Source organism: Pan troglodytes, chromosome 2 (genome assembly GCF_028858775.2).
Source record: "Pan troglodytes isolate AG18354 chromosome 2, NHGRI_mPanTro3-v2.0_pri, whole genome shotgun sequence".
In the NCBI taxonomy this organism is placed as follows: Eukaryota; Metazoa; Chordata; class Mammalia; order Primates; family Hominidae; genus Pan; species Pan troglodytes.
In genome coordinates, this window is record NC_086015.1 from 54,202,111 (window position 1) to 54,229,207 (window position 27,097).

The 27,097-nt window shown below is 57.0% G+C and overlaps 2 protein-coding genes across 6 annotated transcripts in view; both read left to right on the forward strand.

The window, feature by feature from the left end:
• The window catches only part of SEMA3F (semaphorin 3F), a 33,651-nt gene extending 14,635 nt beyond the window's left edge, over positions 1 to 19,016 (forward strand). For 2 of the 5 annotated variants that reach the window (XM_016941136.3, XM_016941137.3), the window contains 17 exons: positions 3,712 to 3,872; positions 3,971 to 4,033; positions 4,150 to 4,269; positions 5,015 to 5,107; positions 6,690 to 6,783; positions 12,217 to 12,336; positions 12,577 to 12,716; positions 12,837 to 12,951; positions 13,119 to 13,188; positions 13,353 to 13,497; positions 14,531 to 14,753; positions 15,382 to 15,470; positions 15,605 to 15,646; positions 15,828 to 15,985; positions 16,220 to 16,287; positions 16,552 to 16,685; positions 17,645 to 19,016. In XM_016941136.3, coding sequence (XP_016796625.1) covers positions 3,712 to 3,872; positions 3,971 to 4,033; positions 4,150 to 4,269; positions 5,015 to 5,107; positions 6,690 to 6,783; positions 12,217 to 12,336; positions 12,577 to 12,716; positions 12,837 to 12,951; positions 13,119 to 13,188; positions 13,353 to 13,497; positions 14,531 to 14,753; positions 15,382 to 15,470; positions 15,605 to 15,646; positions 15,828 to 15,985; positions 16,220 to 16,287; positions 16,552 to 16,685; positions 17,645 to 18,055 — 2,246 coding nt within the window. In that variant the 3' untranslated portion in view covers positions 18,056 to 19,016. The remainder of the gene's footprint in view (positions 1 to 3,711; positions 3,873 to 3,970; positions 4,034 to 4,149; positions 4,270 to 5,014; positions 5,108 to 6,689; positions 6,784 to 12,216; positions 12,337 to 12,576; positions 12,717 to 12,836; positions 12,952 to 13,118; positions 13,189 to 13,352; positions 13,498 to 14,530; positions 14,754 to 15,381; positions 15,471 to 15,604; positions 15,647 to 15,827; positions 15,986 to 16,219; positions 16,288 to 16,551; positions 16,686 to 17,644) is intronic. The other 3 variants (XM_016941138.3, XM_063806783.1, XR_008546961.2) reach the window with 2 other exon arrangements.
• Positions 19,017 to 19,625: 609 nt separating this feature from the next.
• GNAT1 (G protein subunit alpha transducin 1) lies at positions 19,626 to 26,444 on the forward strand. The gene is made up of 9 exons (XM_001167971.8): positions 19,626 to 21,768; positions 23,068 to 23,110; positions 23,200 to 23,341; positions 23,442 to 23,599; positions 23,682 to 23,810; positions 24,021 to 24,150; positions 24,430 to 24,583; positions 24,694 to 24,885; positions 25,197 to 26,444. The coding sequence occupies exons 1-8, from the start codon at positions 21,663 to 21,665 to the stop codon at positions 24,882 to 24,884; spliced, it is 1,053 nt and encodes a 350-aa protein (XP_001167971.1). The 5' UTR covers positions 19,626 to 21,662; the 3' UTR covers position 24,885; positions 25,197 to 26,444.
• Positions 26,445 to 27,097: the final 653 nt, after the last annotated feature.

Sequence of the window (27,097 nt, forward strand, 5' to 3'; positions counted from 1 at the left end):
TGCAGGGCTGTCACAGGGCTCCTTGTTTCCCTTTTCACCTACAGTCTGGCATGAGTGGGGTCAGAAGTCCAGCTGTGGGTTGAGAAGGCTGGAACCTTACACCTTCTTTGCTCTGGGACCCGGGGAAGTTCCCACCCCTCTCCACCTTGGTTCCCCTCTGGTAGGCTGGGTTTGGATGAATGGTTTGGGATTTAGCTCTATTCCTGTGGGTTGGGGATGGGGTAGGGACACACTGGAGTTGGGAAGGCTGGAGCTGAGTCCACAGGTTGCCTCTTCCTGCCTTATAGCCCTCTCTGCTCCCCAATCTAGCACTAGGAAATGGAGTAGCTGGGGTGGGAATGGGGATGGATGCCCTACAAGAGATAGCGACACGTGGAAGCCTGCTTCCTTGGGGAAGGACTTGGGACCTCATCCCACTCTCCTTTCCCTGAAAGGCAGAGACACCCATGAAGGATGGGTTGGGGGAAGACCTGAGGAATGCCAGGCCGTGAGCCTCTCTCTGAGATCAGAACGGGGTCACTGATCCTCAGAGTCACTTTGAATATCAGTACCAGGAGGGCCTGAGAGATGGTCTAGACTAGAGAATGAGGCTCAGAGAGCAAGAGTGCCCCCAACTCAGGTCATGAAGCTCACCCAGAAACTCAAGCCATAGCCGAGGATCCCTGATCCTGGGTCCCACCCCTTCCCCACCATGCGCAGCCTCCTGGGGCTCCCCCTCCCCCCACACTGTTTCCACAGTGACCAAAGCGTCACGTCCTGTGACACCAGAGCCATTGACGCCATATCCCGTGGCCACTGGGAGGGGTCCCGCAGGTCCTGAGTCATGTGCCCTGTCCACAGGGAGCGAGTCACCTTCCGGCCCTGGCCCTCCTGGCAGGCAGTCTCTACCACCAGGACTGGCTTCCCCTGGGCCTCCCCCTCCTTCAGCCATGGACCTAGGTGGGAATCCCACCCCCATGCACTCTGGCATGTCACGTCCCTTCCCTGTGCCCTGTGCCCTTGGTATTGTGAGCACAGGGCTTTGTGCACAGCGGGTGTTCGATAACTGAGCAAGGAGCTCCCTCCACCCCCACCTCCACCCAGGGGCAGACTGGGGGCAGCAGGCAGAGAGGGTCGAGGCCAATCCTCTGCCCCTAAGCTGGGACTCAGTTTCCTCATCCTCTGAGTGTTCTCTACGGCCTTTCTCACAGAGGGAGCTGGAGTTTGGGAGTGCTGGGGCTTTGCAAGAGGGTAGGGGACTCGGACTTGGGCCTCGGGCTCTGGGAGTCTTGGTGCAGGGTTGATATTATAGAGGCCCAAGGCTGCGCAGGGTTGGAGCTTGGGGATTATGGCTGATTGGGTTCCTGGGGGCTTGATGGCTGAAGCTTCCCCTTACCCGGAGTGCCCGTGTCTGAAGGCGCCCACTTAAGCCTCTAGCCCCTCCCCCTGCCATTGCCCCCAAAGTGCCCCCTAGCCCAGGGGATGAGTAAGGGCATGACCGAGCCATGCCCCCAGCCAGGGTATAAATAACCCCTGGCGGGCTGTCCCAGCCTGGGGGGGCTCCACTGGCAGCCCCACTTCCTCTCTGGCCACTTCCCAGCCCTGGGGGTGGGGGAATGTTTACTTTCCTGTTGTCACTGTGGGTGAGCAGCCAGGCGGGTGAGCGGCCAGGCGGGGGACTCCGAGTGGCCCAACAACAGGTGCGGGACAGGTGCCTGGGCCGCCCTGCCCAGGACTTCAGAGGCGCCGCCGGACAGGCGGGTGAGGCCATCGCCAGGCAGGATCGGCCCTTTGATCTCTCGGCGTCCCTGCGTCCCAGCGGTTGGCCAAGGTCATCACCTGCATTCCCTTGTCACCGCATAGTCAGGGCCAGGCAGGGCAAGACCTTTCCTTACCCACTAGTTTCTCAGAGTGAGGTCCTGGGACCAGACATGGGCTCTGGGTCAGCTGGTGGAACCCCCTGACCCCAGCCCACCTCTGCCCCACCTTCAGGCTGTGTCTAGGGCCTCGGATCCCAGCTGTTCTCCCCCTCCAGGTGCCTTGGGGCCTGGCCCAGGCCTCTCCCTTGACTGCCCCACCTGTGAAATGGGTTACCAGCTGGGGAGGGGAGATGAGACATGTGTGACCCCCTTGGTGAGTGCCTCATGTGTGGCAGGACATGTGTGCGCCACGTGCATGCCTGTGCCACGTGTATACATGCATGCACTCTTCTGTGTGCTGCTATCTTAAGCCCCCTGTGCGTGTGAATATTCATCATCCTCATTACAGTGTTCCCTCTTCTGCTGAGCTAAAGATAGCTGGGGGTGGGTGGAGAAGGGGCTTGCCAAGGGGACCCCTCGGCTCTCCCTCCCCTTGGAGGCAGGTTCCCAAGCTTCTAGGAGTCCTTTGTCTGTCATTGTCTGAGCCCCCTCCTGTCCTTCATCCTTAGGAAGGACTTTTCCCCAGCATCCTGGAGTTGGAGGGGCCAAGGCTGCTGGACTCATGCAAAAGGGAAACTAGAGGACCCAGTTGAACCCTGCCTTTAGCCCCAGGGTTGTAGCTCCAGGGAGAGAGCCTCTTTCCCAGAAATGACTGTCCTGGCTCATTCAAGGTGGCCTGAGAGTTCCACCAATAGCAGCCTTATAGGGTCTGGGGGAAGCTGGGGTCCGTAGGGCAGTGTGTCCAGCAGGGCTTTCTGGTCTCCTGGCTAACCTGCTTCAGACCAAGTGAGGACCTTGCTGTGCACCAGCTGTGCCCTCTGCCTGGTGGGCAGCCAGGGTAAGAACAGGGCATCCAGGCTCCATGCCAGAGTCTGTGGGCTGTCCCGGATATACCCGGTCACACCCCTATCTGCTCGTTAACCCTTTTAAGCCCCTGTGTGAAGCTGGCCCCACCCTGAGCGTGGGAGCATTAACCCCCACCTGAGCAAAAACTCTTTGATGCTGTTGCGTACCCTGGCCCGCACCCACCGCCCTTTCATTGGGACCCAGAGACTAGCTAGGGCTGTCTATGAATCAGGGGTTTAGCTTTGGGTGTGGTGCCTTCCCTGGCCTGCCTACCTGTGCCACTTTGTCCTCCCAGTCTGTCAGGGACTGGAGAGGGAGCTGAGAAGGATCCAGGAAGGGGAGCTGGAGGTTTAAGACCACTGTGTGGGCTGGGCACAGTGGCTCATGCCTGTAATCCCAGCACTTTGGGAGGCTGAGGCAGGTGGATCACGAGGTCAGGAGTTCGAGACCAGCCTGACCAACATGGAGAAACCCCATCTCTACTAAAAATACAAAAATTAGCTAGGCGTGGTGGCGGGCGCCTGTGATCCCAACTACTCAGGAGGCTGGGGCAGCAGAATCGCTTGAACCCGGGAGGCGAAGGTTGCAGTGAGCCAAGATCGCGCCGTTGCACTCCAGCCTGGGTGACAGAGTGAGACTCCATCTCAAAAAACAAACAAACAAAAAATAAGCTGGGTGTGGTGGCTGACACCTGTAATCCCAGCTAGTCAGGAGGCTGAGACAGGAGAATCGCTTGAACCCAGCAGATGGAGGTTGCAGTGAGCCGCAATCTCGCTACTGTACTGCAGCCTGGGCAACAGAGTGAGACTTGATCTCGTAAAAAGAAAAAAAGAAAGAAAGAAAAAAGACCACTCTGTGGTGGGGGTCCTGAGGGGAACCTCAGGGCCTCAGTCTCCCCTTTATCAGAGGGGGTATGGCTGGATGGTTTCCTGAAGGTCCTAATTGGTGCCCTGCCCTCCACCCACAGAGCTGAAGGCCACAGGCACCGCCCACTTCTTCAACTTCCTGCTCAACACAACCGACTACCGAATCTTGCTCAAGGACGAGGACCACGACCGCATGTACGTGGGCAGCAAGGACTACGTGCTGTCCCTGGACCTGCACGACATCAACCGCGAGCCCCTCATTGTAAGGGCTGGCCCTGATGTGGGACATGGGGTGGGCACGGAGCCCCAGGGCTCAGGGCATGTCCAGAAGGCTGCACCTTCTGACCCCCCTCTCTGCAGATACACTGGGCAGCCTCCCCACAGCGCATCGAGGAATGCGTGCTCTCAGGCAAGGATGTCAACGTGAGTTTGGTGGGATCCACAGGTGGGAAGGGGGAATCCACAGGTGGGAAGGTACTGCCCCCAGTGAGGGGGCAGGCCTGGCCAGGGCACCTATGCAGCCTTCCCTGTGGCCCCAGGGCGAGTGTGGGAACTTCGTCAGGCTCATCCAGCCCTGGAACCGAACACACCTGTATGTGTGCGGGACAGGTGCCTACAACCCCATGTGCACCTATGTGAACCGCGGACGCCGCGCCCAGGTAAGCCCCAGCCACCCTGGCCCTGTGCTGCCCCCACTGGTGGCTGCATCCCAGGGTCCTGATGGGAGGAGGGGCTTCAGCCCCAGCCCTGCCACTTCCGAGCCTTTTGACCTTGGGTGAGTGACTTCTTTCACCTCGCTGAGCCTCAGTTTCTTCACTTGAAAATGGGGCTAACTGCTGCCTTTCTCACAGGTCGGTGTGAGGAGGAGGCAGTGAGCTAAAGCTCCCAAAGCTCCTAGCACTGTGCCTGGCACATAGTAAGCACTTGCTCCATATGTGGCAACAGCTCTCTTGGCTATGCCTGTGGACCGTGCCCCCATGGCCGAGCCAGAGGGCCTGGTGGGGGCCTTGCAATAGGAGGCTGGACCCCTGGGTCAGCTTCTACCATGTGGCCTGGGGGAGAGCTGCCTTCCACCCCCAGGGCCAGGGTTGTGGGGAGCTGCCCCTTCCCCAGCTCTGCCCCTTCCTGCCTGCTTCCACCCTTTTCCATTTCCATGTGGGCATGTGTGTGAGCTGGCGTGAACTTGTAGGGCATGTGTGAGAATGACTGGATCTGAGGGGCACCTGTGTGTGCAGGTGTGTGCCAAGCCTGTGTGTATGTATGTACACACGCATAGACGTGCTCTGGGGAGCCCACGTGTTCACGTGTGTTCCTGGCCTGTGTGGTGTTAGAGGCTGGCAGCCCGAGCCCGCTCCCCCAGCCCCTGCCACCCCCAGCTCTAACCCCTGTTCCTCGTCTTCTCAGGCCACACCATGGACCCAGACTCAGGCGGTCAGAGGCCGCGGCAGCAGAGCCACGGATGGTGCCCTCCGCCCGACGCCCACAGCCCCACGCCAGGTGGGCCTCATCCCTCCAGGCCTTTGCCAGGCAGCACTGCCTCTGGGCGGAACTCACCCTGGGCCTGCACCTGAGGCCAGCCTCCCCAGGGCCTCCCCTCTACCTCTGTGCCCACACCCTGTCCCCACCCCTTCCCCTGAAGTGCCCTCAGGCTCAGAAGGCATGCCCAGCTGGACTCATGTCAGCCTCAGTGTGACCCCTGCAGGCAAGAAATAATGAAGCCGCCAGGTGGGGAAGACAGGAGCCCTGGGGACAGCCATGCCTTAGCCCTCAGAAAGCATGTGTGTAGACACACAAGAGCACACACCGGTGTGGATGTGGGCCTTCCTCACTCAGCACCCAGAGTGGAAAGTGGCACATGAGTGCAGTCTGACACCTTACTCCCAGGTGTCCGTGCCCCATGCCTCCCATGAGTCATCTGTGGACACAGGTGTCCTGCACACTCATGTGCTTGGGGCGCTCTTCTCCCGGGTGGTATCTGTCCACTAGTGATGACCTGGGTCTGGGCTGGGAGAGCTGGGGCTGGGCAGGGGCGGGCAGGGGGGCAGGGGCTGCCGGTGAATGACAGAGCATGTTTGTGGTGGGGAGTGCAGAAATGCAGGATCGTGTGGATTCTGTGTGTGCGTGTCCATGGTGTGAGCAGGGGGTTCCGTGTGCTGGCGGTGATATGTTCAGAGCTGTGTGTGCACCCTTGTGTGTGCAGGAAGTCACGTGTGCAGTGTGTAACTGGAAGTAGGCCTGTGTGCACCTTCCCATCGCCATCCTGCCACCTGCTGCCACCTCCTCCTGCCTCTGTTCCTCTCTCCTTGCCCCTTTCCTTCCCTCTGCCTGGCTTTCTCTTGTGGCCTCTGTGCTCACCCCTGTCCCAGTGCCTTTTCCAGCCTTCCTCCTAGCATCTTGCAGGCTGGGCTGGGAGGCACAGGGGTCTTTGTGAATTCCATGTGGTCTGGGCTGGACTCCTTGACTCCTGGCTCCCTGGGGAGATGTGGAGCCTGGGGGCTGTGCTGAGGGACAGGAGAAAGGTCATGGCCCATTGGTCCATCCTGAGGACCACAGGTAGGACACAAAGCCTGAGGATACAGTAACCTTAGAGCTCTCTGGCCTGGCTAGACCTGATGGCAAAGGACAGGACCCCAGGCCCTTAACCAGTCACTCCTGCCCTGGCCAGGTCTGCAGCGCTTTCTTGACCCAAGACAGGCAGCCACAACAAAGAGCTGTGCCTCTGTAGCCCAGGGAGCCTTGGCCAGTGTCTTTATGAGCCAGTTGGCATGGAGGGGCTTCAGCCCCTACAAGCCCACTCCATGTCCATCTCATAGCCCACAAGGCAGGGCCCCTTGAGACTTGGTCCCCAGGTCTTCCCTAAGACCTGGGACTAGGAAGCACCCCCCTTGGAGCCCACAGCATGGCCCTGCCCTGGGAGACCTGGCTGGATGGAGTTTAAGGCCAAGGAATGCTGGGGAGTGTAGGGGGTGGGCTCGGGGTATGCCTGGGGGCTCATTCTCACCCTGGGAGCCTGGTGACCCTTACACTTCCTGGCTGGGGGACTGGCCTGGACGATGCTGAGCCCCGCTCTGCCTTACAGGATTACATCTTCTACCTGGAGCCTGAGCGACTCGAGTCAGGGAAGGGCAAGTGTCCGTACGATCCCAAGCTGGACACAGCATCGGCCCTCATCAGTGAGTGCCCCCCAACCCCGCTCTACAGTCTCAATGTGTGGCCTCTGCCCCTGGAGATGGGGCATGGCACCAACACTTACCCAAGGGCAGAGACCATGACTAGGCTGTCCCTGAACTCCCCAAAAGGCCCCACCTGGCAAGGGGGAGAGGGTGCAGGCCAGACCCCACTGTGAGCTGAGGTCAGAGACTGGGTGGTAGAAGCCTCCGCCTGGCCCCTTTGGATGGGGGACCAAGGAAGCCAGGTCCTACCCTGAAACACACAATATGGTCCATGCAAAGTCCAGAACCTTCCTGACCATAGGCTTCCTAGAAGAGAAGATAAGCCGAGTGCGTATCGGGGCTGGTCTGAGGGGCAGTCCCATAGCATGTTCTTGGTGTGTCTGAGAGGCTCGGAGAGCCCTGTAGCGAAGGACCAATGGAGAGTTCCGGCCCTGTGACCAGACGGGGAGAGCATGTTTCTGGTCTGGGTAGGTGTCTGGGAGGGTTGGGGGCTGTTCTCTGAGTAGGGGTCCTGCCGGGGTCTCAGGAGCAGCTGCTGCCCCTAACTGCAGGTTGGGTGAACCCATCACTGACCCTGGCTCATGCACGCTGCCTGTTTTCTGATTGTTCAACACAGTCTGCCTCTCAGAGCAGCTGTTGGGCACTGTGCCACCTCCAAGCCTGGGAAAGACCCTGGGGTCAAGGGGCAGACATTATCCTCCCCCTCTTGGCAAGTGAGAAGGTCCCAGCCTGATGGCACAGCCCAAATCACTCTGATGAGGAAAGACAGGGCCTGCCCTGGGGGAGCCTCAGATGTGGTATGTTAGAGGCAAGTACATTATTAAATTTTCAGGAATTTTTTGAGCCAGTTGTTAAAGACAACTATTATTAAAAGTTAAGGCCAGGCTCAGTGGCTCACACCTATAATCCCAGCACTTTGGGAGGCTGAGGGGAGTGTATCATTTGAGGTCAGTAGTTTGAGACCAGCCTGGACAACATGGTGAAACCCTGTCTCTACTAAAAAATAAAAAATAAAAAACATTTTTTAAATTATATAAGTTTACGATTAAACATTAAAACAAAGGTAACAACAATAAAAAGTAACAAACACTCAAAACTAGCCGGGTGCAGTGGCTCACACCTATAATTCCAGCACTTTGGGAGACGGAGGCGGGCGGATCACCTGAGATCAGGAGCTCGAGACCACCCTGGCCAACATGGTGAAACCTTGTCTCTACTAAAAATACAAAAATTAGCCAGGCGTGGTGGCGGGTGCCTGTAATCCCAGCTACTAGGGAGGCTGAGGCAGGAGAATCACTTGAACCTGGGAGGTGGAGGTTGCAGTGAGCTGAGATCGTGCCACTGCACTCCAGCCTGGGCAACAGAGTGAGACTCCATTTCAAAAAAAAAGAAAAGACTTGAAAATTGAAATTGATCTATGGGCTGCAGAATGGATGTTGTGTTAGCAGGCATGAAAACAACATTTGTCTCCTTGCACACCTCCGTCAGAGCTCTGATGGAGACCAAGACCAATGAGCAGTAATATTTTGAAAGGAATCTTTTTTTCTGAGCAGTGGGTTTAAAATATTCAGAAAACCGGCCAGGCACAGTGGCTTATGCCTGTAATCCTAGGACTTTGGGAGGCTGAGGCGGGTGGATCACTTGAGGTCAGGAGTTCGAGACCAGGCTGGCCAACATGGGTGAAACTCTGTCTCTACTAAAAATACAAAAATTAGCCAGGTGTGGTGGTGTGCACCTGTAGTCCCAGCTACTTGGGAGGCTAAGGCAGAAGAATAGCTTGAACCTGGGAGGTGGAAGTTGCAGTGAGCTGAGATCGCACCACTGCACTCCAGCCTGGGCAACTGAGCGAGACTCTGGCTCAAAAAAAAAAAAAAAAATCGGTAAACCATGCTGTAAGCAGATGTGCTGTCATTCAGGCTTTGTTGTTATTTATAGAGCTCAGGCAGAGTAGATTTTGCATAATTCTTTTTCTTTTTTTTTTTTTTTTTTGAGATGGAGTCTCGCTCTGTCGCCCAGGCTGGAGTGCAGTGGTGCGATCTCAGCTCACTGCAAGTTCCGCCTCCCGGGTTCACGCCACTCTCTTGCCTCAGCCTCCTGAGTAGCTGGGACTACAGGTACCCACCACCACACCCAGCTAATTTTTAGTAGAGACCGGGGTTTCACCGTGTTAGCCAGGATGGTCTCGATCTCCTGACCTCGTGATCCACCTGTCTTGGCCTCCCAAAGTGCTGGGATTACAGGCGTGAGCCACCGCACCCACCCCTATTTCACATAATTCTTAAGGGCCCTAGGGTTCTTGGAATGGTAAATGAGCACTGGCTTCAACTTAAAGTAACCAGCTGCATTAGCCCCTAATAAGAGAGTCTGACTGTCATTTGAAGCTTTGAAGCCAGGAATTGATTTCTCCTTGATAGCTGTGAAAATCCTAGATGGCATGTTCTTCCACGAGAAGGCTGTTTCTTTCTTTCTTTTTTTTTTTTTTTGAGATGGAGTCTCGCCGTATTTCCCAGGCTGGAGTGCAGTGGCACCATCTTGGCTTACCACAACCCCTGCCTCCTGGGTTCAAGCAATTCTCCTGCCTCAGCCTCCCAAGTAGCTGGGATTACAGGCGCATGCCACCATGCCCGGCTAATTTTTGTATTATTAGTAGAGAAAGCGTCTCGCCATGTTGACCAGGCTGGTCTTGAGCTCCTGACCTAAAGTGTTCCTCCCACCTCCGCCTCCCAAAATGCTGGGATTAGAGGTGTAAGCCACTGGCCCTGGCCAGAAGGCTGTTTTATCTGCATTGAAAATCGTGTTTAGTGTAGCCCCCTTCATCCATGATCTTATCTAAATCTTCTGGAAAACTTGCTGCAGCTTCTCCATCAGCACTTGCTACTTCACCTTGCATGTTTATGTTTTGGAAATGGCTGCTTTCCTTAAACCTCATGAACCAGCCTCTGCTGGTTTCAAACCTTTCTTCTCCAGCTTCCTCTCTTCTCTCAGCCTTCACAGAATTGAAGACAGTTAGGGCTTTGCTCTGGATTAGACTTTGGCTTAAATAGGAATGTTGTGGCTGGTTTGATCTTCCACGTAAACCAGTAAAACTTTCACCATATCAGTGATAAGGCTGTTTCACTTTCTTATCATTTGTGTGTTTACTGGAATAGCCCTTCTAATTTCCTTCAAGAACTTTTCCTTTGCATTCACAACTTGGCTAACTAGTGCTAGCAGCCTAGTTTGGGACCTATCTCAGCTTTCAACATGCTTTCCGTACTAAGCTTAATCATTTCTAGCTTTTTTGGTTTTTTTGTTTGTTTGTTTATTTTTTGACAGAGTTACACTCTGTCCCCCAGGCTGGAGTGAAGTGGCATGATCTTGGCTCACTGCAACCTCCACCCCCCGACTCCCTGCTCCCCGGTTCAAGTGATTTTCCTGCCGCAGCCTCCCAAGTAGCTGGGATTATAGGCACCCACCACCACCTCTGGCTAATTTTTATATTTTTAGTAGAAATGGGTTATGCCATGTTGGCCAGGCTGGTCTCCTGACCTCAAGTGATCCCCTGCCTCAGCCTCCCAAAGTGCTAGGATTACAGGCATGAGCCACTGCACCTGGCCCATTTCTAGCTTTTGACTTAAAGTGAGAGATAATATGACTCTTCCTTTCACTTGAACACTTAGAGGCCATTGTGGGATTATTAATTGATCTAATTTTAATATTGCTGTGTCCCAGAGAATGGAGAGGCCCAAGAAGAGGGAGAGAGATAGGAGAATGGCCAGTAAGTGGAGCAGTCAGAACACACTCAGCATTTATCGATTAAGTTCACTGTTTTATATGGGTGAGGTTCACGGTGCCCCGAAATAATTGCAATAGTAACATCAAAGATCACTGATCACAAATCACCATAACAGACAGTTTGAAATATTGCAAGAATCACCAAAATGTAGGCGAGGCGCGGTGGCTCATGCCTGTAATCCCAGCCCTTTGGGAGGCCGAGGCAGGTGGATCACCTGAGGTCAGGAGTTCGAGACCAGCCTGGCCAACATGGTGAAACCCCGTCTCTACTAAAAATACAAAAATTGGCCAGATGTAGTGGTGGGCACCTGTAGTCCCAGCTACTTGGGAGGCTGAGGCAAGAGAGTTGCTTGAGCCTGGGAGGTGGAGGTTGTAGTGAGCTGAGATGGTGCCACTGCACTCTAGCCTGGGTGACAGAGCAAGACTCCGTCTCAAAAAAAAAAAAAAAGAAGAATTACCAAACTGTGACACAGACACAGAGACACAAAGTAAGCATATGCTGTTGAAAAAATGGTGCTAACAGACTTGCTTGACACAGGGTTGCCACAAACCTTCCTTCTGTAAAAAATGCAGTATTTGCAGTGCACAAAGCCCAGTAAACTGAGGTGTGCATATGCTTCCTAATTCTTTCACTACACTTTATTGTTAGCTATGCTCTTTTTTTGTTTTTTGTGTTTTTTTTTTTTTTATTTTTGTTTTTGCTTTTTGAGATGGTTGTCTCACTGTGTCACCAGGCTGGAGTGCAGTGGTGCGATCTCGGCTCACTGCAACTTCCGCCTCCCAGGTTGAAGGGATCCTCCTGCCTCAGCCTCCCGAGTAGCTGGGACTACATGCGTGCACCACCACGCTCAGCTAATTTTTTTGTATTTTTAGTAGAAACAGGGTTTCACCACATTGGCCAGGATGGTCTCGATCTCTTGACCTCATCATCTGCCAGCCTTGGCCTCCCAAAGTGCTGGGATTACAGGAGGCATAAGCCACCATGCCCGGCCTCTTTTTTTTTTTTTTTTTTTTTAAGATGGAGCCTTGCTCTGTTGCCCAGGCTGGAGTGCAGTGGCATGATCTCGCTCACTGCAACCTCCGCCTCCCTGGTTCAAGCAATTCTCCTGCCTCAGCCTCCCGTGTAGCTGGGATTACAGGCACCTGCCACCATGCCCGGATAATTTCTGTATTTTAGTATAGGTAGGGTTTCACCATCTTGGCCAGGCTGGCTTCCAGCTCCTGACCTCAAATGATCCACCCACCTGGGCCTCCCAAAGTGCTGGGATTATAGGCATGAGCCACTGCAGCTGGCCTATTAGCTATGCTTTTGAGGTGATTTACATTTGTTGTGTCTGTGGGGTAGAAATACTGTACAGTGGTGTTGGCAGCTCTTCCTGATTTTGCTTTCAGTGACCTCAGGTTGGTAGCTTGAAATTAGTCGTGGCAGGAGTATTCACACCACAGAAATGGGCTATTGCTACTAATCAGAGCTGATCGTTACTAATCCCAACCCTCCCAGAGCCAGTGGTGAAACACTGACCAGCACTCCACTGGAGATAGGATCATGCCCCAGGGAGCCTGAGCGGGGAGATAAGGCCCTGCCCTGGAAGTCATCTGAGCTGTGCCCTGGCCCTAGCAAACAGCAGCCCCCTGACTGACCCACTGGCCCACCCACAGATGAGGAGCTCTATGCTGGTGTGTACATCGATTTTATGGGCACTGATGCAGCCATCTTCCGCACACTTGGAAAGCAGACAGCCATGCGCACGGATCAGTACAACTCCCGGTGGCTGAACGGTAAGCGCAGCCCCAGGAGCCCTTCCGTGGCCGTGTGTCTGGGATGCGGCAAGGAGGTCGTAAAGAAGCACATGTGGGGGAAGTGGGGACATGTTTAGCCTATGACTACCTGGGGCAGGGGTAGTTTCTTATCTGGAGAGGAGTTGGGGGTGTTCTTGCACCTGGCTGGGGATTCTGTTGGAGAACATCAGGGGCACCATCAGAGTAGGGGCTCACCCAGCTGACCCCTGCCACCTGCAGACCCGTCGTTCATCCATGCTGAGCTCATTCCTGACAGCGCGGAGCGCAATGATGATAAGCTTTACTTCTTCTTCCGTGAGCGGTCGGCAGAGGCGCCGCAGAGCCCCGCGGTGTACGCCCGCATCGGGCGCATTTGCCTGGTATGCATTGGCAGAGCCACCAGGCTGCCCCTTCCACCAGTTCTGGCTTCATCAGCCCTGCTCCAGCCAGGGCTTGGGGTCAAGAGCTGATCTGACCCGGCCTCTTGCCCCACCCCCCAGAACGATGACGGTGGTCACTGTTGCCTGGTCAACAAGTGGAGCACATTCCTGAAGGCGCGGCTCGTCTGCTCTGTCCCGGGCGAGGATGGCATTGAGACTCACTTTGATGAGCTCCGTGAGTGCCCAGCAGGCAGGCAGGGTGCTCTGGCTACAGCAAGAGGGATAGAGGCGGGATGGGCGGTCAGGGTGCCTTTGGTGGGCCCCCTCCCCTGTGCAGGAGTGGGTGGGGCCCAGGGGCTCCCACCCATGGCACCCTCCAACACCTTCTCCCTCTGTCCCCAGAGGACGTGTTTGTCCAGCAGACCCAGGACGTGAGGAACCCTGTCATTTACGCTGTCTTTACCTCCTCTGGGTGAGGCTGGGGTCAGGGCCAGCAGTGGCAGGGAGTGGCCCCGTTGGGGGATTGTAACTCGTGGAGAACCCCAGCCCGGTGGCGAGCTGTGGGGAGGGGGCAGTTTGGGGAGGGGCCCTAGGTGGAGGGTCTGTCCTGCTCAGCAGTGCCTGCCATGCCCACAGCTCCGTGTTCCGAGGCTCTGCCGTGTGTGTCTACTCCATGGCTGATATTCGCATGGTCTTCAACGGGCCCTTTGCCCACAAAGAGGGGCCCAACTACCAGTGGATGCCCTTCTCAGGGAAGATGCCCTACCCACGGCCGGGCACGGTAAGGACCCCACTCATCCTGCCTCTCCCCTTCCTCTTCTTCTAAGAGGCCTCTGGGTCAGGCCCTTTGCAACACGGGCCCCACCATCATGGCCCTCCCAGCCAGCGGAGGCGGTGAGCTGTAATGCACACACAGACGGGCCTTCACACACAGTGTCAAGCTGTGGAGGAGCCCAGACAGGATTCTGGGACAAAGATGGTGGGTTGGGCGTGGTCGGCTGCTCCTCAGAGGGTCCTCTGTGGGGCTGTTTGGGAGCTGAAGGTTGGGGGGAAGCGTCTTCCCTGCAGATGCTGGAGGCAGGCTGGAGGTTGGCTCAGCTGAGGAACAGGAGGCAAAGAGCTGGGGAGGGGCAGGGGCAGGGCCAGGCCTCAGGCAGGGTCTCAGAGGTCACAGAGGCATGTCACTTTATCTTGATGTGACACCGGCTGATGTGGGAGCCTAAGCAGGAGAGCAGCGGATCTGATCCAATGCAGTTCTGACTCCTTGTGGTCAGGACTGGGCTGGAGAAGCTGGTCTCAGTGGGGGACAGGGGAAGCTTCCCTCCAGAGGTAACCTGGAGTCAGAAGGATGGGCCAGAGGTAAGCTGGCCATGATGGGGGGCAGGCTGAGCCCAGGCTCAGGGGACAGCTTCAGGAAGGAGGAGAGTGAGCCTGGTGTGTGACAAGGACGTCGGGGCCTGCAGTCCAGCTGTGCAGGAGGGAGACGGGTGAGACCCTAGGAACAGCCAGAGAGGAAGGAGATGACAGGGGTGGGGAGGGGGACATGGAAGGGAGTGGTCCGCTTGGCCAAATGCTGCCACGAAGTCATGGCACCTGAGGCCAGGGAGGTGGCTGTGGCATTTGGCCACGTGGGACCTTGGCCAGAGCAGGACCTGTAGAGGTCAGGTGCAGGGCAGAAACTTGGAGAGCGGGTTTGGGGAGAGGAGCAGGTTGAGGTGGTGGGGACAGACAGTGCAGCGGCCTCTTCTGAAGCTAATGGCTCCAGCCTGCCCTGCCCAGGCAGCCTGGGACTGACACTCGCCACCTGTCCACAGTGCCCTGGTGGAACCTTCACGCCATCTATGAAGTCCACCAAGGATTATCCTGATGAGGTGATCAACTTCATGCGCAGCCACCCACTCATGTACCAGGCCGTGTACCCTCTGCAGCGGCGGCCCCTGGTAGTCCGCACAGGTGCTCCCTACCGCCTCACCACTATTGCCGTGGACCAGGTGGATGCAGCCGATGGGCGCTATGAGGTGCTTTTCCTGGGCACAGGTACCCACTGCTGCTCCCGGCCTCTCCCACGCTGGGCCCACCGGGTGCGGGGTGCAGATCCTTGGGGCTGGGGCTTGCCCTGCTAGGGCTTGCTGCAAGCTCATCAGAGTCACCTCTTCATCCTCATCCTTTGGTGCCTTCTCCCTATTGATGGGATAACAGAGGCTAGGGGTGAGAAAACCCCATTCCCACTTCCATCCCCAGGGGCCCAGGAGAACAGGGACACTGGGCATCTGGGGACTTATGTATGCATGGCAGGAAAGGGGTGGAGACAGATGGTAGGCACCTCTAGGATACAGAGGCCATACACATGCTCGTGTGTGCACACACATGCCACAGTGCACCCCCTACAGTTCCAGCAGCCCAAACACAGGAGAATGCATGCCCCAGTGTCCTGTTCTCAGCAGGGCCCAAAATCAGGGTCTGGGTTTGTGGGGGCAGACCATGGCCATGACCCCCTGTGTCCTGGGCCAGTCCCCTTTGACCTGGGGAAACTCTTCCACCTTGGCACAAAGCTCCAGCTCCAATGCCCTAGGGGGGTTTGGGCCCTGGTGGGGGAAGGGGCTGAGGCTGGTACCCCTTCCCCAGCATCCCCAGCCCCACTGAGGCCCTGCCCGGCCCGTTCCAGACCGCGGGACAGTGCAGAAGGTCATTGTGCTGCCCAAGGATGACCAGGAGATGGAGGAGCTCATGCTGGAGGAGGTGGAGGTCTTCAAGGTGGGTGTGACACCACCCAGTCCTGACCTCCCCACCTTTACCCTCCCCCCAGCCCCAGCCTCTGACCTGAGACCTCTAGGTCAGGGCAGGGAGGGGGTCCCTGGCATCCCAAGCTGATCTTTATCTTTTTCTAGGATCCAGCACCCGTCAAGACCATGACCATCTCTTCTAAGAGGGTAAGCCTTTGGCGAGGTGAGCCAAGGTTGGGGACAGGGCCTGCATCCCCTCAGGGTCATGCCCTTGGCACAGGGATGGGTAAACTGAGGCATGGAACAGGGGAGAGGAGCCCAGCCTAGCTGGCTGTTGGTGGGGCTGGCTATGGGACAGGAACTGACAAGGCCCTACCCTTTGCCCCAGCAACAACTCTACGTGGCGTCAGCCGTGGGTGTCACACACCTGAGCCTGCACCGCTGCCAGGCGTATGGGGCTGCCTGTGCTGACTGCTGCCTTGCCCGGGACCCTTACTGTGCCTGGGATGGCCAGGCCTGCTCCCGCTATACAGCATCCTCCAAGAGGTGTGGACCCCTAGACACCTAGAATTTTAGCAACCAGTCCCAGGGCCCTATCCTAGGGGATTGGGGGTGCATGTGATATTACCCAGGGTGCATGTGATATTACCCTAGGGGAGTCTTATGGGTAAGACATCACTGCCCTGGGGAAAAAGGGCCCTGCCCTGGAGTCAGGGAGATACAGGGACCTCAGGGGGCAAGCTTCCTGGGAGCACTCCTTCAGGGGCTATCCTCATCCAGGCGGAGCCGCCGGCAGGACGTCCGGCACGGAAACCCCATCAGGCAGTGCCGTGGGTTCAACTCCAATGGTGAGTATGCTGGGCCTCACTGTGGGGTGCTGCTCACACTGCAGAAGTCCACGCAGCCCACGAAGCTGCTCACAGGGCCCCCACTGTAAGGGTGCTCTGATGGCTAATGGAGGGTGGGGGCTAATGGAGATGGGATGTCCCTAGTTGCCCCATCAACACAGAGCTCTACATTGGTGAGTGGGTGCCCCTCGGTGCCTGCCCCGAAGCAGTCAGCAGGCTGCCCGGAGGTGATGCTGCTTTTGCTCAACCCCTCTCACTCTAAAGCCAACAAGAATGCCGTGGAGTCTGTGCAGTATGGCGTGGCCGGCAGCGCAGCCTTCCTTGAGTGCCAGCCCCGCTCGCCCCAAGCCACTGTTAAGTGGCTGTTCCAGCGAGATCCTGGTGACCGGCGCCGAGAGGTGAGTTCCTGCGCCCGGTGCTGCACCGTGGATGTGAGTCCTTGCGCAGTGGTGAAATGTAGTAGAGGAGTGATCTGGAGCAACTCTCATGCTGTGAAACCCCTTCCAAGCTCCCTTCCCTACATGCAAATCCTTTGAGTGAAAACAGTTACGTGGGAACTCCCTGGGATTGGCCTCATTCTATGGAAAGTGTTTCTGGGTATGCCTGTTCACATGAAAATTCCATATGCATACCACATTGGGGGTGTACCTTCTACAAAAACATCATGTGAGTGAGCTCCAGTATGTGGAAATTCTATGGGGCCCTCATTTTATGAAAATGCCCTACAGGTGTCCCTGTTTATGTGGAAATTCTATGTGGTTATCCCAATTGGATATTCTCATTAAATGGAAATTCTGGCTGGACGTGGTGGCTCACACCTGTAACCCCAACACTTTGGGAAGCCAAGACAGGCAAATTGCTTGAGGTCAGGGGTTCGAGACCAGCCTGGGCAACATGGTGAAACCCTCTCTCTACCAAAAATACAAAAATTAGCTGGGCATAGTCATGCATGTGGTCCCAGCTACTTGGGAGGCTAAGGTGGGAGGATGGCTTGAGCCTGGGAGGCAGAGGTTGCAGTAAACCGAGATCATTCAACTGCACTCTAGCCTAGGCGACAGAGCCAGACCTTGTCTCAAAAAAAAAAAAAAAAAAAAAAAAGGAAATTCTGTGTGTGCTTCAAATTTTCCTCATTGTACAGAACCTCCTTATGGTCATCACTCCTGAAATGGAAATCTGTACAGATGCCTTATTCAAATATCTCTCATTATGTAGAAACTTCATGTGGTTTTTCTGGCATATGGAAATCCCACATGGGTGCCTCTACACGGAATGGCCACAAAGGTGGTCTGATCTGGTTGCTGGCTAGGGCCATAAGGTGGTCACAGAGCCTCTGAACCCCCTCTCCTTGCCCCTGCAGATTCGTGCAGAGGACCGCTTCCTGCGCACAGAGCAGGGCTTGTTGCTCCGTGCACTGCAGCTCAGCGATCGTGGCCTCTACTCCTGCACAGCCACTGAGAATAACTTTAAGCACGTCGTCACACGAGTGCAGCTGCATGTACTGGGCCGGGACGCCGTCCATGCTGCCCTCTTCCCACCACTGTCCGTGAGCGCCCCGCCACCCCCAGGCGCAGGCCCCCCAACGCCTCCTTACCAGGAGTTAGCCCAGCTGCTGGCCCAGCCAGAAGTGGGCCTCATCCACCAGTACTGCCAGGGTTACTGGCGCCATGTGCCCCCCAGCCCCAGGGAGGCTCCAGGGGCACCCCGGTCTCCTGAGCCCCAGGACCAGAAAAAGCCCCGGAACCGCCGGCACCACCCTCCGGACACATGAGGCCAGCTGCCTGTGCCCTGCCATGGGCCAGCCTAGCCCTTGTCCCTTTTAATATAAAAGATATATATATATATATATATATATAAAATATCTATATTCTATACACACCCTGCCCCTGCAAAGACAGTATTTATTGGTGGGTTGAATATAGCCTGCCTCAGTGGCAGCATCCTCCAAAACTTAGACCCATGCTGGTCAGAGACGGCAGAAAACAGAGCCTGCCTAACCAGGCCCAGCCAGTTGGTGGGGCCAGGCCAGGACCACACAGTCCCCAGACTCAGCTGGAAGTCTACCTGCTCGACAGCCTCCGCCAAGATCTACAGGACAAAGGGAGGGAGCAAGCCCTACTCGGATGGGGCATGGACTGTCCACCTTTTCTGATGTGTGTTGTCAGCCTGTGCTGTGGCATAGACATGGATGCGAGGACCACTTTGGAGACTGGGGTGGCATCAAGAGCACACAGAGAAGGGAAGAAGGGGCCATCACAGGATGCCAGCCCCTGCCTGGGTTGGGGGCACTCAGCCATGACCAGCCCCTTCCTGGGTATTTATTCTCTATTTATTGGGGATAGGAGAAGAGGCATCCTGCCTGGGTGGGACAGCCCCTTCAGCCCCTTCTCCCCTCCCCACCTGGCCAGGGCAGGGCCACCCCACTCTACCTCCTTAGCTTTCCCTGTGCCACTTTGACTCAGAGGCTGGGAGCATAGCAGAGGGGCCAGGCCCAGGCAGGGCTGACGGGAGGCCCCAGCTCTGAGGGGAGGGGGTCCGTGGTAGAGGCCTGGGGCTGGTAGAGGCTCCCCAGGGCTCCCTTATGTCCACCACTTCAAGCAATGGGTGTGGATGTAATTAGCTCTGGGGGGCAGTTGGGTAGATGGGTGGGGGCTCCTGGTGGCCTTCTGCTGCCCAGGCCACAGCCGCCTTTGGGTTCCATCTTGCTAATAAACACTGGCTCTGGGACTAGACTTTGGCTTCTCTCCTTGGTCAGGGGATTTAGAGCCACATGTGGTGGGCCTGGGGAGCCAGGTGGGGGGCTGGGAAGGGAGTAGATTGGCTCCATTTAAAGAAACCCAACATGTAGAAACCACATTTAGTTTGACAAACCTGGGCTGCTGCACCACCCCAAACACTTGGGTAGTGCGAAGGGCTGTAGAGACCCCTCAGGGTCCACTCACTCCTCAGGGTCAGGGAGGGTGGGTGGAGCCTGAAGGCTGAAAGTGGCAGAAATGCAACGGCCTCACTCCTGGACAGATCCCCATCATCCAACAGGGTGGGTGTAGAAGCTGCCAGCCTGTGGTAGGAGCCAGCATTCACTTCCCACGCATACTATTTAGAGACAGCCGTTAGTGCTCAGTGTCTGGTGCCCCGGCACCCCCTTGTGGTCTCTTGAGTCTGTGGCAGAGTTGAGTGCTGAAAGGCAGCCAGGTTCCAGGGAAGAGTCCAGCCAGGAGGCTCAGGGTGCCTGGAGGAGCCTTTGAGAGCCCAAGATTTGGGTTTTCCTATGGAATTTGAGGATGGGAAGTCTCTAGAACCTGGGAGCTCAACTTGAACAATTTCTGCCCGGCAGTGAGCCCTGCACCTGAACAGAGCACCAGACCCCCTAAGCTGAGGCAGGCAGGCCCTGGAGATAATCTTAGGCAGGCCTCAGAGCACCCACAGCAGACAGAGCAGGAGCAGGATAGGTGAGCCCCATTCCTCCATACCCCAGGGAACACTACACCTGCTCTGGGATGCAATTTCTCCACCTGGCAACAGGCCTGCAAAACATTCTCTGGAAGAGCCTGGCCACTTCTGCAGATTAGAGACTTTGTTGCGCCCAAATTCAAGTGTACATATAGGCACAGGCACCTGCAAGCATGCATGTACACACACAGTCATACACAGGCAGAGATGGACATGCACAGGCACACATATGCGCAGGTACAAACAGGCATGTTTACACCCCTGCGTATAAGCAAGTGCACACATGCAAACATACACAAACTGCAAAACACACAAGCCTATGTGTGCATGAAGAGAATACACAAAGCATATTCATACATGCATACACATGTATATACATGTGCACACATACATAAGCATGCGCATAGGCACGTGATTCCTATAAGAGCACATGCACTCACAAAGGCATAAACATGCAGGCACACATGTACACACAGGTATTCATGCACAAACGTGTCAAGTTATTGCTCGCTTGGTGCCAGCAAAAGACACACCCATGGCCGGGCGAGGTGGCTCACACCTGGAATCCCAGCACTTTGGGAGGCCGAGGTGGGTGGATCACAAGGTCAGGAGATCGAGACCATCCTGGCCAACATGGTGAAACCCCGTCTCTACTAAAAATACAAAAAAAATTAGCTGGGTATGGTGGCACATGCCTGTAATCCCAGCTACTTGGGAGGCTGAGGCGGGAGAAGCTTAAACCAGGGAGTTGAAGGTTGCAGTGAGCCAAGATCGTGTCACAGCACTCAAGCCTGGCAACAGAGTGAAACTCTGTCTCAAAAAAAAAAAAAAAAAAAAAAGGCCGGGCACGGTGGCTCATGCCTGTAATCCCAGCACTTTGGGAGGCCGAGGCGGGCAGATCACGAGGTCAGGAGACCGAGACCATCCTGGCTAACACGGTGAAACCCTGTCTTTACTAAAATACAAAAAAAGTAGCCCGACGTAGTGGCGGGCACCTGTTGTCCCAGCTACTCAGGAGGCTGAGGCAGGAGAATGGCGTGAACCCGGGAGGTGGAGCTTGCAGTGAGCTCAGATTGCGCCACTGCACTCCAGCCTGAGCAACAGAGCAAGACTCCATCTCAGAAAAAAAAAAAAAAAAAGACACATACACCGAGGCACACAGAGCAGATATGCATGCCCACCACAGTCCGTTGGAAGCAGAGGACCTCCTTGGGGCAGCTCCAGCCTGTGATATGAGATGAATGCAATGCCCACTGTTTCCCTCTCTCTGGATTCCCTGCAGGTCATAAAATCCCAGTCCAGAGTCACCAGCCCTTCTTAACCACTTCCTACTGTGTGACCCTTTCAGCCTTTACTTCCTCATCAGTAAAATGAGGCTGATGACATGGGCATCCATACTCCAGGGCCAGTGTGAGCTTACAACAAGATAAGGAGTGGTGCTGAGCCTGGTGCCGGGCAGGCAGCAGGCATGTTTCTCCCAATTATGCCCTCTCACTGCCAGCCCCACCTCCATTGTCCTCACCCCCAGGGCTCAAGGTTCTGCCTTCCCCTTTCTCAGCCCTGACCCTACTGAACATGTCTCCCCACTCCTAGGCAGTGCCAGGGCCTCTCCTGGAGGGTTGCGGGGACAGAAGGACAGCAGGAGTGCAGAGTCAGCAGTTGAGGGATTGGGGCTATGCCAGCCCGATTAGAAGGGTTGGGGGGGCTGAGCTGGATTCACCTGTCCTTGTCTCTGATTGGCTCTTGGACACCCCTAGCCCCCAAATCCCACTAAGCAGCCCCACCAGGGATTGCACAGGTCCGTAGAGAGCCAGTTGATTGCAGGTCCTCCTGGGGCCAGAAGGGTGCCTGGGAGGCCAGGTTCTGGGGATCCCCTCCATCCAGAAGAACCACCTGCTCACTCTGTCCCTTCGCCTGCTGCTGGGACCATGGGGGCTGGGGCCAGTGCTGAGGAGAAGCACTCCAGGGAGCTGGAAAAGAAGCTGAAAGAGGACGCTGAGAAGGATGCTCGAACCGTGAAGCTGCTGCTTCTGGGTAGGGGTGTGGGCCCAGGTGGGGCCACTGCCACCAGGTCATTGGTCTGGAGGCAGGCAGGCAGCCCTTCTGTGAAGCAAGGGTTCCCTGGGAAGCAGTATGAGCCTGTGACAGAGTAGGGCACAGGGTGGGAACCCTGGCCAAGCAAGGCCAGGCCTGACAGGTGGTGTCCTAGTCCCCCAAGGCTGGACATCCCACGAAGCCCCTCTCCAGACGGCTCTGCCTCAGGTGACCCACCCTCCCCAGAAGTGCGTGCCAACCACACTCTTGCACGGGTGTGTGATGCCGACTTTTCCGTGGCTGGGTTCCCGCAAGCTTCATGCAGCCTTTGGTTTGATACGCCTGCTAGGCAATGCTCAGAAGCCAGGAGCCTCACTGGGAGCCCGTTATTGGGCTGCTACTTTGGGAAGGGGATGGCCATAGTCCTCCTGGGAGTGGGGAGCCTCTAGGACCACCCAGATCCACAAAGGATGGCCCTCAGGTGCCAGAGGGCTGTGGCTGATAGACCTACAAAGCAGCCAGAGGGGCTGGCGGGTACTGAGGCCCAGTGGGAGTAGATAAAGCCGCGTCCACTGGACCATGGGCAGTGAGGAGAGATGGGGCTGATCCAGGCCTGCCTCAAGGTCACTGCCTGACCTCTCAAGGGGAAAAAGCAGCTTCAAGAGGGGCTCCACCCAAGCTCCCCAGGGTCTAGTCAACCAGCTGGAGGTGGGTGAGGGACCAAGCCAGTCCCACTTTCCCCCAAGGCAGAGAGGCTAAGCCGGAAATCTCATTAACTGTGCCCAACGCCCTCGCAGGGGCAAGCTCAGAAAGGATGTCAACTCTGCCCTCCCTCCTACCCAAAAGAGCTAATTCCCTCTGAGCCTCTTGGAGACACCTGCACCCCTTCAGGTGAAATGCAAGGGGTTTACCCGCCTCAAATAACCCAGTGCTTGCGGTACCAGAGGCTCCCACGAGGTGGCGATGACGCTCCGGGATTTCTTCATTGCAGTCTCACAGCATAATAAAGGCTGCCTGTGCCGGGGTCTTGGGGACTCCCGTCCCAGAACAGTTGAGGTCGTTGATTCCCCTCGTTGGCTTCCTTTCTTCACTTTCCTGGCATTTGCAAACCTTGTGACTTCAGGATGTCAGGACTTAATTTGGATGGGGGGGTAGGTGTGGCTACGGGGTCGGGGCTGGCGCTCAGGCCTCTTCGCTGCAGGTCCACCCTGCCAACTCGGGAGGTCCCCGTCCTCCTGGCCTCCTTGCGGGAGGGGGCAGGCTGGTCAGCGCAGCTCTGAGGCGCCGCGTCTCTTTCAGGTGCGGGTGAGTCCGGGAAGAGCACCATCGTCAAGCAGATGAAGTGAGTGCCCCTGCCTGTCCCGAGGCCCCTGGGTCTGGGTCCTTCCCCACTTCCCCACGAGGCGCTGATTCTGCTCTCCTCGGCCTCAGGATTATCCACCAGGACGGGTACTCGCTGGAAGAGTGCCTCGAGTTTATCGCCATCATCTACGGCAACACGTTGCAGTCCATCCTGGCCATCGTACGCGCCATGACCACACTCAACATCCAGTACGGAGACTCTGCACGCCAGGTGTGCCAGGAGGCGGGCTGAGCGGGCCTCTGGGGACTCGAGGCTCGCGGCTGGGCCCGAGTCCCTGGCCGCCACCAGCCACTCTCACCCTGCCCCCCAGGACGACGCCCGGAAGCTGATGCACATGGCAGACACTATCGAGGAGGGCACGATGCCCAAGGAGATGTCGGACATCATCCAGCGGCTGTGGAAGGACTCCGGTATCCAGGCCTGTTTTGAGCGCGCCTCGGAGTACCAGCTCAACGACTCGGCGGGCTAGTGAGCGCGCGGGCAGCGCGGGGCGCGGGGCGCAGGGGGCCCTCCACGCCTCCCCACCCACCTACGGCCGGGTCTCGCGCAGCTACCTCTCCGACCTGGAGCGCCTGGTAACCCCGGGCTACGTGCCCACCGAGCAGGACGTGCTGCGCTCGCGAGTCAAGACCACTGGCATCATCGAAACGCAGTTCTCCTTCAAGGATCTCAACTTCCGGTACGACCCATACGCTAGCCCAGGAGGTCACTGCCCCAGGCCCCGTCCTGCCCCGGGGACCCCATCCCTGCGATAGACCCTGCCCCTTCCCTGATACCCCGCCAGCAGAAAGGGTGGTAGTCCCGGCCGAGAGCTCCCCGACCAGCACAGGGCGAGGGGATGTTGCCTGTGGGGCCCGGGGCGCAGGTTCAGGCCCCCGCGGCCCCGCAGGATGTTCGATGTGGGCGGGCAGCGCTCGGAGCGCAAGAAGTGGATCCACTGCTTCGAGGGCGTGACCTGCATCATCTTCATCGCGGCGCTGAGCGCCTACGACATGGTGCTAGTGGAGGACGACGAAGTGGTGCGTGCCAGGCAGGGCCTGTGTTCCAGGGGGGCGAGAAGGAGCTGCTGGCCCCTGGAGGCGGAGACCGCGCGCTGGGCTGGGGGAGGGCACGGGAGGGGATGCCTGTCCCGGGCGGCCTGAGGAGGCCGGGAGGCGTTCAGCAGGCCCATCTGGGGCAGTGCGGGGAGCCCTCTGAGAGCCAGCTGAGCGGGAAGCCCCGCGTGCCCGGGAGCCCAAAGAGCAGGTGCTGCGGGTCGGACGCGACCCCGGGTGCCCAACAGCTGCTGCCCTCCTCAGAACCGCATGCACGAGAGCCTGCACCTGTTCAACAGCATCTGCAACCACCGCTACTTCGCCACAACGTCCATCGTGCTCTTCCTTAACAAGAAGGACGTCTTCTTCGAGAAGATCAAGAAGGCGCACCTCAGCATCTGTTTCCCGGACTACGATGGTGAGAAGTCCGCATGGCCGCCAGGCGGCGCCCCCGCCCCACGATCGCGGCGCGCACCCCCCGCACGGGGAAGGAAGGGCTGAGCCGAGTGAGAGCTCCCGCCCCCGCAGGACCCAACACCTACGAGGACGCCGGCAACTACATCAAGGTGCAGTTCCTCGAGCTCAACATGCGGCGCGACGTGAAGGAGATCTATTCCCACATGACGTGCGCCACCGACACGCAGAACGTCAAATTTGTCTTCGACGCTGTCACCGACATCATCATCAAGGAGAACCTCAAAGACTGTGGCCTCTTCTGAGGTAGGTCGCTGCTCTCTCCAGGCCCTTGCCTCAATACCCCAGCCCCGTCCAGCTCCCCACCCCACACCACGGCCCTGGAGCCTCACCCCCAAATCCTGGAGCCTACTGCCTCCAGGCCCCACCCCAGCTCCTCAGGCTCCACCCCACCGACAGAGGCCCCGCCCCACCCCACAAGTCCCACCCATTGAATTTCTTTTGGCCCCGCCCCAAGACCTCAGGTGTCACAGCTTCCAGGGCCGCCCCACCACACACAATGCCTAAACCCATTTATTTTGGGTCTCAGGGATGCTGACTGGGTTTCCTTTTCACAGGTGCCTGAATTCATGCGTGTCAGTCACCCTGAGACCTGATAGCCCTAGCTGCCTTGCAGCCCCAACCCCCAGGACCCTATCAGCCCCCTGGGACTCCCTGGCCCCAACCTGCCACCTCACCAAAGCTCTGAGCCCTGCTAGCCTTGAGGCGCGGACCCTCCCCCATACCTCCCACAGTATCCCAGCGCCTCATGCCCCCAACCCCAAGCCCTGCCCTTCACCGCCTGGCTGCACTGGCCTCTAGGACTCACAGCAGCCAGCCCCAGCTAGGAACGGGCAGGACTTGGGGCAGCTGAAGCTCACGGTGACTCAGCAGTGCCCAACTGACCAATCTCCCGCAGCTCTCCTGCCCCTGCGGGCCCACGACTCACCTGGTGGGCCTGGGCTCAGCAAACAGCCCTCCCTCCCAGTATTTCATCAAGGACAGGGAATATCCCTCCCACACACAGGCCAGCTGCTCACCCTGCCACCTCCATGTGACAAGTTTGACACCTGTCTACCCAGAGCCAGTGACTGTCCCTCCCAGCAGCCTCCAAAGGGTCCAAAGTCCAAGCTAGCTCTGGCCTGTGTGGCCCCCACATAAATAAATTAGTGGGGAGGGGGCAGACCTGGGGGCCCTTGGGTGCCAGAGTGAGACACAGCAGGACCCTTCCCCAAATACTAGGCTCAGAGCAACCTCCAGCCTTCTCCAGCAGGATCTGCTCCCTGTGTCCTTGGACAGCAGATCCACACACCACTTCCCCACCCACACACAGTACCCTGGGCTGGTTGGACAACAGGATGGTGTATTAAGGGGTTAAGGGAGGGTACTGTTGACACCAGCTATGGCCAATAGCTGGGCTGTCCTGAGGGGTGGCTGGGGACAGAGTCCAGCTCCCTTGGATCAGCCCAGAGGATTCAGGATAGGACAAAGGCCCTGGCTGTGCCCAAAGGGGTCTACCTCAGGTGGGGTTACAAGCAAACCTGGGTGACCCTCTTGTCCCTACCAGCAGCTTCTCTTGCCCCTTCCATTCAGGGTTCCCTGGCAGGGGAAGCTGAGAGCCATGGCTGAACTATCAGGGACAAAGGCCCATGTCCCCACATCCCTGCTCCCTCCTTCCTCATCCAGCACCAAATCTTTGCTTATGTCCACAGGCCAGGGCCTGTGCTGCAGTCGGGGACAAGGAGCTTCCGTCTGGCAAGGCCGGGGCACAATTTGCACTCCCCTCAGCTAGACGCACAGACTCAGCAATAAACCTTTGCATCAGGCCCTAGCTGTCCTTTCTTGGTGGAGGACTTAATTATCACAAGTCATGGGCATTTATTAAGTGCCCAGTGCTGGGTTGGGCATGAAGTGGGAAGATGGCCCCTCCCAGGAAGAAGTACCTGGCCTGACAAGGTGGGGCACTCTTGGGGGTATGGGACCAACTCATGGCTTTTCACGGGGGTTGAGGAGAGAGGAGCTGTGGAAAATATTCACTGGGACAGTCTTGGATCAAGAGGGAGTTTTGAGGTGGAGGCTCATTCTGGCAGGGACAGTAGTGTCTACCAGCCCCAGAAACATGGGCTTATGGCCACAGGAGTTCAGTGGAGCAAGAGCAGGGGAGGAGAGACGTGGACAGGTGCCCAAAGCCAGTCGGAGGGCCTGGGCTTTCTCAGAAGGTGATGGAGAGTCTTGGAAGCCCTCGAGGCAGGAACATAATTGCAGGGCTGGGATTAGGGTGAGGGAAGTGAGGCACACTCACCTTGGGTGCAAAATTTAAGGCGATGCCAAAAAATTTAGTAACTAAGGTAAATAATATTAGGATAATATTTTTAAAAATCAAATGAATGCAAAACCCCACAATGAATGAAATATCAAAATCCAACAGAGGATCAAACAGAGGCATGCTAAGATATATTGGGGCTTGAAGCAAAGGGAA

Excerpts from the sequence above, each read along its gene's own strand:
- GNAT1 (XM_001167971.8), top strand. The coding sequence starts at position 21,663 with ATGGGGGCTGGGGCCAGTGCTGAGGAGAAGCACTCCAGGGAGCTGGAA. Across the intron at positions 23,600-23,681 it reads CTCAACGACTCGGCGGGCTA|CTACCTCTCCGACCTGGAGC; the intron begins GTGAGCGCGCGG and ends GGTCTCGCGCAG. Across the intron at positions 24,584-24,693 it reads CTGTTTCCCGGACTACGATG|GACCCAACACCTACGAGGAC; the intron begins GTGAGAAGTCCG and ends CCGCCCCCGCAG.